The 15,097-nt window shown below is 50.0% G+C and overlaps 2 protein-coding genes across 2 annotated transcripts in view; one reads left to right on the top strand and one right to left on the bottom strand.

Moving 5' to 3' along the window:
- Positions 1-3,870, bottom strand: part of ddah1 (dimethylarginine dimethylaminohydrolase 1) — an 89,332-nt gene extending 85,462 nt beyond the window's left edge. Inside the window, exon 1 of the mRNA XM_055630785.1 lies at positions 3,774-3,870. Within this exon, the coding sequence (XP_055486760.1) occupies positions 3,774-3,855 (82 nt within the window). The 5' untranslated portion in view covers positions 3,856-3,870. The remainder of the gene's footprint in view (positions 1-3,773) is intronic.
- Positions 3,871-4,926: 1,056 nt separating this feature from the next.
- On the top strand, positions 4,927-11,573 carry ccn1 (cellular communication network factor 1). Its single transcript, XM_055630783.1, has 5 exons — positions 4,927-5,135; positions 6,173-6,383; positions 7,721-8,017; positions 8,504-8,676; positions 10,251-11,573. Exons 1-5 carry the CDS (start codon positions 5,088-5,090, stop codon positions 10,551-10,553), a joined length of 1,032 nt encoding a protein of 343 aa, XP_055486758.1. The 5' UTR covers positions 4,927-5,087; the 3' UTR covers positions 10,554-11,573.
- The last annotated feature ends 3,524 nt before the right edge of the window (positions 11,574-15,097 follow it).

Below are 15,097 nucleotides of genomic sequence, written 5' to 3'. Positions count from 1 at the left end.
CTCCTCGGTTAGGCCGCAGTGTGGACGGAGGTACGATACGGAAAAAAATTGCGTCTCAAAATATTTAAGGGGTTGGACAGGCTAGATGCAGGAAGATTGTTCCTGATGTTGGGGAAGTCCAGAACAAGGGGTCACAGTTTAAGGATAAGGGGGAAATCTTTTAGGACCGAGATGAGGAAAACTTTTTTCACACAGAGAGTGGTGAATCTCTGCAATTCTCTGCCGCAGAAGGTAGTTGAGGCCAGTTCATTGGCTATATTTAAGAGGGAGTTAGATGTGGCCCTTGTGGCTAAAGGGATCAGGGGGTATGGAGAGAAGGCAGGTACAGGATACTGAGTTGGATGGTCAGCCATGATCATATTGAATGGCGGTGCAGGCTCGAAGGGCCGAATGGCCTACTCCTGCACCTATTTTCTATGTTTCTATTAAAAACATGCATTTAACACATACTATTAAAACACAAAAGAAAGGACAGACTGTTGGCGAGGCAGCCATTGCTGGTTTTCTCCCACATCCCAAACACTTTGTGTGGCTTTGTAGGTTATTTGCACTCTGTAAATTGCCCCTCGTGTGTAGGGAGTGGATGCTAAAGGGGGATTACATGGAACTAGAGTAAATGGGTGATCAATAGTTGGAGTTGGCCAAAGAGTCTGTCTCCATGCTGTATCTCTAAACTAAACTCTAAAACACTTGGACAGATTAATGCAAAAGAAGAATTTACAGGACTATGGGCCAAATGTTACCAAATGGGACTAGCCCAATATGCCAACTAGGCTGGCGTGCACAAAAATTCCATGCCGTTAAGCTCCTTAACTCCAAATGACCTTCCTGGACAGGTTGTCAAAAGAGTTTTCAATGTGATGATATATTTGGAGAGTGTGTTGTAAATATAAGCTGCGTGGCCCTCCAGGGTTAAACATAAATCAGCAATGAAACAAGTCTTGCACCGTTCACAAGCTCCAAGTGATTTACAGCCCATGAGGTATTTGTGGACATGGAGCCACTCTGGTCATGAACGAGACACGCAACCAGTTCCCAAACAGTTTGAGATTGCAGCTAGATCCTCTGCAAATGTGTTAATGATCACTTAACACTCTCAGCAATGTTCATTGAGGGGTAAGTGTGAGCCTAGATACAGGAGACATTGAAAAAGGCACAGAGTGCTGGAGTAACTCAGCGGGTCAGGCAGCATCTCTGGACAACATGGATAGGTACATTTTGGGTCAGGTCCCTTTTCCCGACTGACTTGTTGGCATTCTAGAGTCACAGAGTCACACAGCACAGAACAGCCCCTTCGGCCCTACTTTCCCACACCGACTAACATGCTCCATCTACACTAGCCCTAACAGCCTACATTTGACCAATAACCCCCTAAACCTGTCTTATCCATGTACCTATCCCAATGTTTCTTAAACATTGTGATAGTCCCTGCCTCAACTACCTCCTCCAGCATTTTGTTCCATACACTTACAACCCTTCGTTCCCCTCAGGTTCTTATTAAGTCTTTCCAGCCTCACATGAAACCTGTGTCCTCTAGTTCTCGATTCCCCTACTCTGGGTAAAAGACTGCGTGCATTCAAGATCTACTCCTTGTACCAAGATCTGAGCTAGTGCCATTGGCCTGCATTTGTCCCATGTCTCCCTCAATATCCATATATCTGTCCAAATGTTGTTTAGGGGCAGTACCGCGGTGCAGTGTTCACAGCTGCAGCCTCGCAGCCCACTAACCCTAGTTCGATTCCAGCCTTCGCCGCTGTCTGTGTAGAGTTTGCACGTTCTCCTTGTGACCGCGTGGGTTTTCCCCGGGTGCTCCGGTTTCCTCCCACATCCCAAAGACGTGCGGGGTGGGTGGAGGGGTTAATGGGCCCCCAGTGTGTGGGTGGGGAGAGTTCATGGGAGCGTGGGGAGAGGGAGATGAGATCAGTGAAGATGCTGTTTGAGATCTCTGCCCATCCCACGCTGCTCCCCACCCTGGACATCTGCAGCATTTTTCTCCATTGTGATAAAGAAGTTTGGAGCGGACAATGTCTAAATATAGAGCTGCCGGCGGGCGGAACTAGGATGTGCATATTTGGACATAGCTGCGTCTGGGAGCCTTGTTACAGCGGACATCAACCGGGGGTCAGTCCCATATACATGCTCTGCACTGGAGTTCACATCCATCCTCTCCAGGGGCATTTTATACATCACTCGCCAACACACATTCATAAAGACACTCACATGAACACACACCCATACAAACACACACACACTCACACACATACACACTCTCACACACACTCATACACATACACACACTCACACACACACACACACACACACACACACACACACACACACACATACACATACACACACACACACACACATACACACACTCACACACACACACACATACACACACTCACTCACACACACACACACACACACACTCTCACACACACTCACACACACACACACACACACATACACACACACTCATACAAACACTCACACACATACATACACAAACACACTCATACACAAACACACACACACTCACACACACACACACACATACTCTCTCACACACTCATATTCACACATACACACACACACATACAAACACTTACACACACACTCGTACACACACACACAAGCACAATCACTCTCACACACACACGCGTTCTCAGTGATTCCACATCACTAGCAAACAAATATAACACCCAACCAAGAGCCGGCTAGCACAGGAAAAATGGGTCGAAGGGTCTCATTAAACGCAGTCGAACAGTCCCCGTAGTCGCTTCCTCCTGTGCTGGTCACAAGTGAATCAGGAAGGAGAGGGCATGAAGCGACCTTGAGGTGGGACTTCACTGAGATAGAAGCAGAATTGGGCCATTTGTCCCATCAAGTCTACTCCACCATTCAATCATGGCTGATCTAACTTTCCCTGCCTTCAGCCCATAACCCTGGCCCAACATGCCCACACCAGCCAACAATGTCCCAGCGACACTAGTCCCACCTGCCTGCGCTTAATCCATATCCATCCAAACCTGTCCTATTCCAGCATCTGCAGTTCCTTCTTGAACACTTTGTCTGCTCCACTGCGATATCTCCTCAAGGTATGCCTACTTTGAAGAAGTTCTCCTCCTCTCCTTCGCTCCATAGATGCTGCTGCACCTGCTGAGTTTCTCCAGCTTTTTTGTGTACCTATCCATGTACCTGTCTAACTGTTTCTTAAACGTTGCGATAGTCCCAGCCTCAACTACCTCCTCTGGCAGCTCTTTCCATTCACCCACCACCCTTTGTGTGAAAAAGTCACCCCTCGGATTATTTTCCCCTTCACAAACCTATGTCCTCTGGTCCTCGATTCCCTTACTCTAGGCAAGAGACTCTGTGCATCTACCCGATCTCTTCCTCTGGTGATTTTGTACACCTCTCCAGCACTTTGTATTTTCCTCATGACTGCAGCACCTGCAGTTAGCTATCGTCCCATTGAATGGGGACATCTAGCCAAAGAGTTTCTCAACATTGCAAATACGAAACCAGCTGTTTAGACAGAGTTAGAACACATTTAAAAAAAAGTTACCTCCGTGCCCACGGGCCTGACCAATCCGCAGCACTCTCTGTTGGACAGTCTGAAGCCGTTCTAGTATCTTTGGTCTGAAGAAGGGTCTCCGCCTTCCTCCTATCCACAGATGCTGCCTGTCCCGCTGAGTTACTCCAGCACTCCGTGCCTAACTTCTGTACGACTCGCCCTTCGCTGCTCATCGGCTCTTTAGCATGCTACTTACTTTGAGGTTGGATCTCCAACAGGGGCCGGGAGAATCTGCCTGCAATCGCTGCCTGGTTTGCCTTGTAGAATCCCCTTGGCATTGTGGCAATGACTAGGTTTTACACAGAGGGGGAGCGTCTCCGGGTGCTGTCTAAACGTTACAGACTCCTTGTAAAAGGGGGGGGGGGGGGGGGTCTCTGCAAAGTTCCATCACAAACCCACCTTGTTACCAATCTCAGCCCAAACCTCTTCCTTTCCACACAGCTTCTCGTTGCTCGTGTGCTTTGTGGCATCTCTTGAAATCCATCTCTGGTCTCGGGTAGCAGACACCCCATCGCCCAAAGTTCCAGTGGCTTCATTGAAATTCCAACCCCCCCACACTAATCAGTCAGTGGTCAGTCTGAAGACGGGTCCGGAGCCGAAACAGCCGTCGCCTATCCATTCATTCCACACATGCTGCCTGACCCGCTGAGTTCCTCCAGCACTCTGTGTCTTGCTCCAGATCCCAGCATCTGCAGTTGCAGATGCCTCCGGGAATCTTGACACGCTGACTTCCCAAGCAGTCAACAATCTCGAATAAAACTCCCAATCACACACCGACACCTCTGTCCAAACACCACTCGGAAACATTTTAAACCCAGCATTTAAATGATAAAAAAAACATTGCACAAGTCAGGAGATGTCAACAATATTTTTGTGGTGGGAATGGCAGGCGGAGAAAAAAATGTGGGGAAGAGGCGAATTTTTTACACTACCAAATATGGGAATAATGTTCACAGGTTGAGAGCAAATAATGTGGAAATTGTGTTAAAAAAAAAACGGATGCGGGCTGGCGGGCGGGCGGGGGGGGGGGGGGGGGTGCAGATCAGCGCTCTCTCCGTAGTGAATACGAGATGGATTGTAAATATTTTATTATGTAACGTCCAAGGCATGCTGTTTGCTGGCAGGCAGCGTTAGTCGGCGGTCCCGTTAGAGTGTGTGAGTGAGTGTGTTGTGGACACACAGTGAGCTGCAGCCTTAGATTATTTTCCTCTGCTTTTGCAACTGGGGCGGCGTCGATGGAAAAACGCGCCGGAGACATTCCTGACATTCTTGGTGTGGTGCCCTCAGACGGAGGTTTGGGGAGGGGGGGAGGGAGGGTCTGTCAGCGGAGAGACCCAGAGGGCTTATAAAAGGCACCGATGTAGTCACTGCCTTAGACAGCCGGGGAAAGCAGCGGCACAGGAGTGAAGCCAGGAGACACTCGCACACTCACACACACAGAGGCACAGACAGACAGACAGACAGACTCGCCGCCGCTGCTCGCCCGAGGAATTAACGCCTTCAACCCGAGATGAAGCTCATATCAGCACTACTCGTCCTCGCACTCTCCCTCGCCGAGGTAAGTCCACAGTTATTCAAAATACACTAGGCTGGAAGTGAGAGGGGGACTTGGATACAGCTTGGAGGATGCTAAAACTAGAGGGCACAGGCTGGAGGGGAGAGCGTTAAGAGGAAGCTACGGGAGTGGATGCTGTTATGACTTGTAAAAGACATATGGACAGATATATGGATAGGAAGGGGTTCGAGGGGTATGGGCCAAATGCAGGCGCATGGGACTAGTATGTCCCATCTTGGTCGGCACGGACAAGATGGGCCGAAGGGCCTGTTTCCGTGCTCTCACCCCACCGAGCCAGGGATTTACCAACGTCACCGTGAAGGCTCGCAGCCTGGTGGCTCATGGGGGGAATCTCAAAGAGCCTGCAGGGCAAAAGGGGGCCGATTGGTCTCTTTAAACGCTGCAGATACTCAGCAGTTCGGGCCAGCATCGCTGGAGGGAGGAACAGAGTTAGCCCTTGATCAGACTGCGGTTTGCTGTGCACATGTTGGGTGCCAGGGAAAGTGTAGGAAGGAACTACAGATGCCGGTTTACACCGAAGATAGACACAACATGCTGCAGTAACTCAGCGGGACAGGCAGCATCTCTGGAGAGAAGGAATGGGCGACGTTTCGGGTTGAGACCCTTCTTCAGACAGTGGGTTGCTGGAGAGAGAGGTCTTTAGTCAGCGGGTGGTGAATCTGTGGGATTCTTTGCCACAGACGGCTGTGGAGGCCACAAGTCATTGGATATATTTAAGGCAGAGATAGATAGATTATTGATTAGGTGTCAGGGGTTATGGGGAGAAGGCAGGAGAATGGGGTTAGGGGGGAGAGATAGATCAGTCATGATTGAATGGCAGAGTAGACTTGATGGGCCGAATGGCCTACTTCTGCTCCTATCACGTATGGCCTTATGAGAGTTGGGTGCTGGGGAGAGTGTTGGGTGCTGGGGGGAGAGAGGAGAGTGGGTGCTGGGGAGAGTGTTTGGTGCTGGGGGGAGAGCGGGTTAGGTTGCCACGTCGACCCCGGGCTGACGGCCGCTGTGTTGCCGGTTTGCAGGCTACGAGCTGCGGGCCCGAGTGCCGTTGCCCCCGGGAGGAGCCGCGCTGCGCCGCCGGGGTGAGGCCGGTGTTAGACGGCTGCGGCTGTTGCCGCGTGTGTCCCCGGCAGCTGAACGACGACTGCAGCACCCGCTTGCCTTGCGACCACAGCCGCGGCCTGGAGTGCAACTACGGAGCGAGTCACAGCGCCCAACGAGGCATCTGCAGAGGTAAGCGTGGTGGGGAGGGGGAGTATTGGTGGGGAGGGGGCAAAGACATGGGAGGAACCTTCTCCAAAAAGTTTTTATTTTTAAAACCATGTATGGCGATGTGTCCTCGCCTCTGGCGCAGCGATTGGCCGCCAAAAGCGTGACTTCAGCAATGTGGAATGTGATTCAGTGGCTTTGAGAGTGAATTTGAGTAAAACTGCACTGGCCGGGAGCTCGGGAAACTGCACATGGAGTCAGTCTAACAGTCCATCAGCCCAACTTGCCCACGCCGGCCAACACGCCCCAGCTACACTAGTCCCACCTGCCCGCGTTTGGCCCATATCCCTCCAAACCTGCCCTATCCATGTACCTGTCCAAGTGTCTTTTAAACGTTGCGATAGTCCCAGCCTCAACTACCTTCTCTGGCAGCTGGTTCCATACATCCATACTGAGGAAATGTTGCCCCTCAAGTTGCTGTTAAATCCCCCACCCTCTCACCTTAAACCCATGTCCTCTGGTTCTCGATTCCCCTACTCTGGACCAGAGACTCCTCATCCTCCTACACTCACCCCAGTGAATAGACTCCTAGTCTGCCGAACCTCCCCCTGCAGCTCAGGCCCTGTATCCCTTTCTTCTCCATACCTGCTGGACACTAAACAAAACACAAAGTGCTGGAGGAACTCTGAGGGCCAGCAATTATGGGGCAGCGGTAGAGTTGCTGCCTCGCAGTGCCAGAGAGCCGGGTTTGATCCTGACTATGGGTGCTGTCTGTGTCAGATTCAGATTCAACTTTAATTGTCATTGTAAGTGTACAGTACAGAGACAACGAAATGCAATTAGCATCTCCATGGAGAGCGACATAGAATATGTGTGGAGTTTGCACCTTCTCCCCATGACCGCGTGGGTTTTCTCCGGGTTGCCTCCCACATCTCAAAGACCTGCAGGTTTGTAGGTTAATTGGCTTCTGTAAATTGCCCCTAGTGTGCAGGTGATCGCTGGTCGGCGTGGACTCAGTGGGCTGAAGGGCCTGTTTCCACGCTGAATCTCTAAACAAAACTAAGAAGCTAGAAGCTTTTCATTTCAGTTTAGTTTATGTACAGTGAAAAGCTTTTGTTGCGTGCTAACCAGTCAGCGGAAAGACAATACATGATTACAATTGAGCCATCCACAGTGTACAGATACATTGATTAGTACAGGTGTCAGGGGTTATGTTGAGAAGGCAGGAGAATGGGGTTAGGTGGGAGAGATAGATAGACCAGCTATGCTTGAATGGCAGAGCAGACTTGATGGGCCAAATGGCCTAATTCTGCTCCTATAATAAACCTGAGCCTAACATGTTTGACACCTTGTGCTTGCAGCCAAGTTGGAAGGACGACCATGCGAGTACAACAGCCGTATTTACCAGAACGGAGAGATCTTCCAGCCCAATTGCAAGCACCAGTGCACGTGTATGGATGGGGCAGTGGGCTGCCTGCCCCTCTGCCCCCAGGAGCTCTCGCTGCCCGACCTGGGTTGCCCCAACCCCAGGCTGGTCAAAGTACCAGGCCACTGCTGTGAGGAGTGGACTTGTGATGGGGGCAAAGAACGGCACCACCTCTCTCCCTACACCAACCAGCTCCTCCATCTGCTCAAGAAGAGGGTCAAGAACCTGCCTGGTAAGTTACAGACCATTCGGCCCATCATGCTGTGTCACTCTGTCACTCGGATTCATGTATGGGATAATTTAGAGTCACACAAGGAAACAGGCCCATCGGCTCAACTTGCCCACCCCGACCAACATGCCCCATCTACGCTAGTCCCACCTGCCTGTGTTTGGCCCATATCCTTCTAAACCTGTCCTATCCATATACCTGTCCAAATGTTTTTGAAAGTCCCTGCCTCAACTACCTCCTCTGGCAGCTCGTTCCATGTATAAAAGACCCTCATGGTGCTAATAATCTATGCCCCCTCACCCTAAACCTATGTCCTCTAGTTCGTGATTCTCCTACTCTGGGTGTTTATCCGAGCTATTCCTCTCATGATATTGTACGGTGATTTTGTTTGGTTAGCACGGACGTGTTGGGTCGAAAGGGCCTGTTTGTGCCTGATTCTATGTTACACATGGACGGTTTGTGTGAGTTTGCTCCTTGCTCTGGTTGCAGTGTGGAAAGCCAAGTGCTTTGTTCAGACGACGGAATGGTCCCCGTGTTCGAGGTCGTGCGGGGTCGGCATCGCCACCAGAGTCACCAACGACAACCCCAGCTGCAAACTGCGCAAGGAGTCGAGGATCTGCGACATCAGGCCCTGCAACCAGCCCTCGCTTCCCCACCTCAAGGTGAGCCTCACCCCTCCCTTCCCCGGCAGCGCCTCTCAGTGGTGCAGCCTCACAGCTCCAGGGGCCTGGGTTCGATCCCGACCTCTGGTGCTGTCTGCACGTTCACCCTGTGACCGCGTGGGTTTACCCCACACCCCAAGGACATGCGGTGGGGGGGGGGAGGGCTAATGGCTGTAAATTACCCCATTGTGTGTGGGTGGGGGGGGGGTGGGTGGAATCTTTGGAGGGTTGTTGGGGCTGTGGGGAGAGGGAGATGGGATCAGTGTAGGTGGCTGGTTGATGGTCAGCATGGGTCGATGGGCTGAAGGGCCTGTTCTGCTGTATTTCTCCATTGTTGTGTCTAATTTAAAATATATTTAGACAGGTGTGTGGACAGGAAAGGTTTAGAGGGATGAGGGTCAAATGCAGGTCGATGGGACCAAGAATACATGGAGAACAGAGTGTTGGAGTAACTCAGCGGGTCAGGCAGCATCTGTGGAGAACATGGATAGGTGACGTTTTGGGTTGGGGCCTGTCTTCAGACTCAGTCCCAACACAAAACGTTATCTGTTGGGTGACCCGCTGAGTTACAGCAGCACTTTATGATCGAGCTTACATCAGGTTTAGGTTTATTATTGTATTATTCATCCTATTAAGTCTTTATCCTCTCACCTTAAACCCATGTCCCCTGGTTCTTGATTCCCCTAGTTTGGGTAAAAGACTGGTGTGTTTATGCTCGTGATGTTATACACGATAAGATCACCCCTCATCCTCCTGCACTCCAGGGAATAGAGACCAAGCCTACTCAACCTCTCCCCGTAGCTCAGGCCCTCAGGTTGTGGCTATATCTAAATCTTCACTGCACGACACCCTTACAGCTTAACGACACCCTCCCTGTGGCACGGTGACCCAAACAACATAATGTTCTCGCCACAGATGCTGCCTGTCCCGCTGAGTTACTCCAGCATTTTGTGTCTATCTTCAGTGTAAACCAGCGGTCTGCAGTTCCATCCTACACAATGCTCTAAGTGCGGCCCCACCAAAGTCTAGTATAAAAGTGGCACGGTGATAGAGCTGCTGCCTTACAGCACCAGAGACCCAGATTCCATCCTGACTACGGGTGCTGTCTGTGGAGTTTGTATGTTCTCCCCATGACCGCGTGAGTTTTCACCGGGTGCTCCGATTTCCTCCTACACTCCAAAAACGTACAGGTTTGTAGGTTAATTGGCCTCGGTAAAAATTGTTCATTGTCCCTAGTTTGTGTAGGATAGTGTTAGTGTGTGTAGGATAGTGTTAGTGTAAGGGGTGATCACTGTTTGGTGTGGTCCCTGAGGGCCAGAGGGTCTGTTTCTGTGCTGTATCTCTAAACTAAACTAAACTGGCTCTCGGACTATCCTTGATCGGACTTTGCTGGCTTTACCTTGCATTAAACGTTATTCCCTTATCATGTATCCGTACACTGTGAATGGCTGAATTGTAATCATGCTGACTGGTTAGCACGCAACAAAAGCTTTTCACTGTACCTGGTGACTAGACTGTGCCGTGAGGTTCCGACCTGTTGACTCACTGTGCTCTGTCTCTCTGCTCTGTCACAGAAAGGGAAGAAGTGCCTGCGCACGCGGAGATCGGACGCAGCGACGCATTTCAGCTACGCCGGCTGCACGAGTGTGAAGCGCTACCGCACCAAGCACTGCGGCTCGTGCGTGGATGGGCGCTGCTGCACGCCGCAGCAGACCCGCACCGTCCCAGTACGATTCCGGTGTGACGACGGGGAGAGCTTCAGCAAGGACATGATGATGATCCAGTCGTGCAGATGCCAGCGCCGCTGCCCACTAGACAACGAGGCGTCCAGCCCCCACGTCATGCTGCACAACGACATACACAAGTTCCTGGATTGACACCCCGCACTGGCTGCACCAGGAGTGGTCAACCACTGACCAGCGGACAGTCATGGACACCAGCTCACACACTACAGCCACTCCCCCCCTCCCTCCCTCCCTCCCTCCCTCTCTGCCTACAGTTCTGTCACATGGCAGCCACAGATACGGTAGACACTCTGAACCTTCCTCCCATGGGGGGGTGGGGGGGGGCATGGCAAAGACTAAGAGGGCAGAGCTTTAAAGGGGATGTATGTGCGGGGCAAGTTTTACTGCTGGGTGCCTGGAACATGGTGCCGGATGTGAAGATATAACCGTGGTGTTTAAGGGGCTTGTAGATAGGCACGTGGTTATGGATCTCGTGCAGACAGCTCAGAGTTGGTCTTTGCTGGACCATTGTGTGTACTAGGGCCTGCCCCTGTTCTAGTTTCTGTTCTAGTGTGGAGGTGGCACTACCAGCCGCACCCATTTGCCCACCACGTCTACTGAAATTGACGGTTGAGGTGGGATGGCATTTGCACAACGTTCATGCCACAGGGACCAGGAGACAGTGTGGGGAGGGAAGGGTGGGACAGTCTTGTACCTCCATGCCCTGTGGGTTACCTGCCTGCCCCCAACGGGCAGTGAGACAGGGGGGGCTGGTCAGCGAGAGCTCTACATTCAGCGCATGCTTCATTTCCCTGGAGCGAGGAACAGCTTCATATTGGAGCGTTATATAGCCACTTGCGTTTGTTCTGTTTGCAACAAAGCGATTGTATATTTGTATTATATAATGTCCCTCCATGTACTCTCAGCAAACTCTGGTGTGCCCTGGTGTGGTTATTGTGGAGCCCAGAGTTAAACATGGCAGCCAGCAATAGTCTGCCTGCCCAGACCACACAACCAGCCTCCATCAACCATCCTCTATATACATCCAATGTTGCATTATTTATCAATTCTGGCCCAGATTCTGTTGGGTACAAACAATGTCATACTGGAATTAAATGTACATAGATTTAATTTTTTTAAGAAAGAAATTAAACAATTTATTTATGGACCTGATTCCTGGCTCAGTCTTCTAGTTCCTTTCCGATGTGTAGCCTTGCTCGTGGGGGTGGAACGAGAGAGTTGGCGCAGATGGACGTTTACACCAAAGATACATACAAAGTGCAGATGCTGGTTTACATAAAAAGACACAACGTGCTGGAGTATCTCAGCGAGTCAGGCAGCCTCTGTGGAGAAAAGGAATAGGTGACGTTTGTGGTCGGGACCCTTCAAGCACTGAAGTAATGTAGATGTCTGTTTCTGTTAGGCTCTTGTATCTCCCAATACACAACAGTGTTCCTTTGGGTGCAGTCCTGCAGATTCTAAACTCAGCAATGCTCACTATCCAGGGTTGTGGGGAATCACACACACACAAATACGCACACATATATACACACACACACACACATATACACACACAAACACGCACACATATATACACACACACACACACATATACACACATACACACACACGCACACACAAACACGCACACATATACACACACAAACACGCACACATATACACACACATACATATACACACACACACACGCACACATATACACATACACACACACGCACACACACACACACATACACACACACACACACACGCACACATATACACACACAAACACGCACGCACATACACACAAACACGCACACAAACAGCATCCCACACAAACACGCACACACATACACGCACATACACACACACACACAATCACACACATACACACACACACACACACACACACACACACACACACACACACACACACAAACATGCACACATACACACACACACACAAACACACACACACACATACATATACACACACACACACACACACACACACACACACACACATATACACACACACAAACACGCACACACACACACATACATATACACACACACACACGCACACATATACACATACACACACACACGCACACACAAACACACACACATATACACACACGCACAAACACGCACACATATACACACACACAAACACGCACGCACATACACACAAACACGCACACATAAACAGCATCCCACACAAACACGCACACACATACACGCACATACACACACACACACAATCACACACATACACAAACACGCGCACACACACACAAAAAACGCGCATACACACACACAAACATGCACACATACACAGGATCCCACACAAACACACACACACACATACACATATAAACACACACATATACACAGCATCCCACACAAACACGCACGCACATACAGAGATACAAGGAATTTTATTTGCCATACAGTCATACCAAAAAAGCAACAAGACGAACAACTACATAAAAATCAACATAAACATCCTCTACTGCGCACTGTCACACAAGGCGATAAAGTCTTATCTTCTTCTCTCCTTTTCATACACAACTAGACACACACAAACACACGCAACCAAATGTGGGTGGCATGGTGGTGCAGCGGGTAGAGCTGCTGCCTCACAGCGCCAGAGACCCAGGTCTCATCCTGACCACAGATGCTGTCTGTACAGAGTTTCCACGTTCTCACCGTGACCTGTGTGTGTTTCCCCCGGGTGCTCCGGTTTCCTCCCGCACTCCAAAGAAGTACTGGTCTGTAAGTTAATTGTCTTGGGTAAAATTGTAAATTGTCCCTGGCGCGTAGGGTTGTGCTAGTGTGCGGGGTGATCGCTGGTTAGCACGGGCTCGGATGGGCCGAAGGGCCAGTTTCCGTGCTGTTTCTCTGAAGTTCTAAACACACCCACACCCAAGACCGGAAAATATTTTTGCTGCATGAAGCAACACAGAACAATAGTTCAGTGGTCACATTACTGCATTAGTAACCAGAGACAGGGATCTGAATCACTACAACACCATCTGAAGAATGTAAGATGCAAATAGTTTAAATAAATGTGAAATTTGGGGAAAAAAAAGGAAGTTGGGACGTGTAACAGATGCCAGAAAAATCCATCTCATTCATTAATATCCTTCAGGAAAGGAAAACTGCCTCTAACTGGTCTCCGTATAACAAGATGTGACTGATTTTGAACCACGACAGCCCAGGGGCAATCACGGATTGAACAATGAAAATATCAGCGCTGTCTCAGGAAAGAACTGCAGATGCTGGAAAAATCGAAGGTGGACAAAAATGCTGGAGAAACTCAGCGGGTGAGGCAGCGTCTATGGAGCGAAGGAATAGGTGATGTTTCGGGTCGAGACCCTTCTTCAGACTGATGTGGGGATGGGGGGGGGGGGGGGGCGGGAAGAAGAAAGGAAGAGGCGGAGACAGTAGACTGTGGGAGAGGGGAAGGGGAGAGGAAAGAGGGAGAAAGCAAGGACTACCTGAAATTGGAGGTCAATGTTCATACCGCTGGGGTGTAAACTAGTGTCAATAGACAATATACAATAGGTGCAGGAGTAGGCCATTCGGCCCTTTGAGCCAGCACCGCCATTCAATGTGATCATGGCTGATCATCCTCAATCAGTACCCCGCTCCTGCCTCTCCCCATATCCCCTGACTCCGCTATTTTTAAGAGCCCTATCTAGCTCTCTCTTGAAAGTATCCAGAGAACCGGCCTCCACCGTCCTCTGAGGCAGAGAATTCCACAGACTCACAACTCTCTGTCTGTCTGTTACATCTACATCCTAAATGAAAGAATAGATTTATTTAAAAAGCTTTAGAGATGAAGATATCGGGTGTCGATAGTTCATCACTGGAGCTGAGACCTAGTCCCAGTCTGGACTTCCACCCAGACCATCAGTTGAGTTTCAGTTGAGTTTATTGTCCCGTGTATCGAGGTACAGTGAAAAGCTTCTGCTGCGTGCCAACCAGTCAGCGAAAAGACAATACATGATTACAATCGAGCCGTCCATAGTGTACAGATACAGGATAAAGGGAATAACGTTTAGTGCAAGGTAAAGCCAGCAAAGTCCAATCAAGGATAGTCCGAGGGTCACCAATGAGGTATCTGAAAGAAATTGAATAAGACCATAGTCCAAGTGTGAAGAGTTGTTGTTGGTGTAGAGGTTTAACACTGTGGGGTGATTGTAATATATGATTGTAAATCTGCCTCTGTGGCCAGCACGCAAATACTCGCCTGTGTTGGGCAGTCCCACAGTCACACAGCACGGAAACAGGCCCTTCGGCCCAACTCATCCATACTGACCAACATACCCCATCTACACTAGTCCCATCTGCCCACGTTTGGCCCATATCCCTCTAAACCTGTCCTATCCATTAACCTGTCCAAATGTCTTTCATTGGTTGCAAAAGTCCCAGCCTCCTCTGGCAGCTCATTCCATACACCCACCACCCTCTGTGTGAAAAAGTTACCCCCCAGGTTCCTATTAAATCTTTCCCCCTTCACCTTGAACCTGTGTCCTCTGGTCCTCGATTCCCCTACTCTGGTTTAGACTCTACCCGATCTATTCCTCTCATGATTTTGTACACCTCTATAAGATCTCCCCTCATCCTCCTGCGCTTCATGGAATAGAGACCCAGCCTACTCAACCTCTCCCTGTAGCTCACACCCT

This window comes from Leucoraja erinacea, unplaced genomic scaffold (genome assembly GCF_028641065.1).
Source record: "Leucoraja erinacea ecotype New England unplaced genomic scaffold, Leri_hhj_1 Leri_52S, whole genome shotgun sequence".
Lineage (NCBI taxonomy): Eukaryota > Metazoa > Chordata > Chondrichthyes > Rajiformes > Rajidae > Leucoraja > Leucoraja erinaceus.
This window is presented reverse-complemented; position numbering and strand designations above follow the sequence as displayed.

Coding starts and splice junctions, on each gene's coding strand:
- ccn1 (XM_055630783.1), top strand. CDS start 5,088: ATGAAGCTCATATCAGCACTACTCGTCCTCGCACTCTCCCTCGCCGAG. Junction 8,018..8,503: donor GAGGGTCAAGAACCTGCCTG/GTAAGTTACAGA, acceptor CTCTGGTTGCAG/TGTGGAAAGCCAAGTGCTTT. Junction 8,677..10,250: donor CCTCGCTTCCCCACCTCAAG/GTGAGCCTCACC, acceptor GCTCTGTCACAG/AAAGGGAAGAAGTGCCTGCG.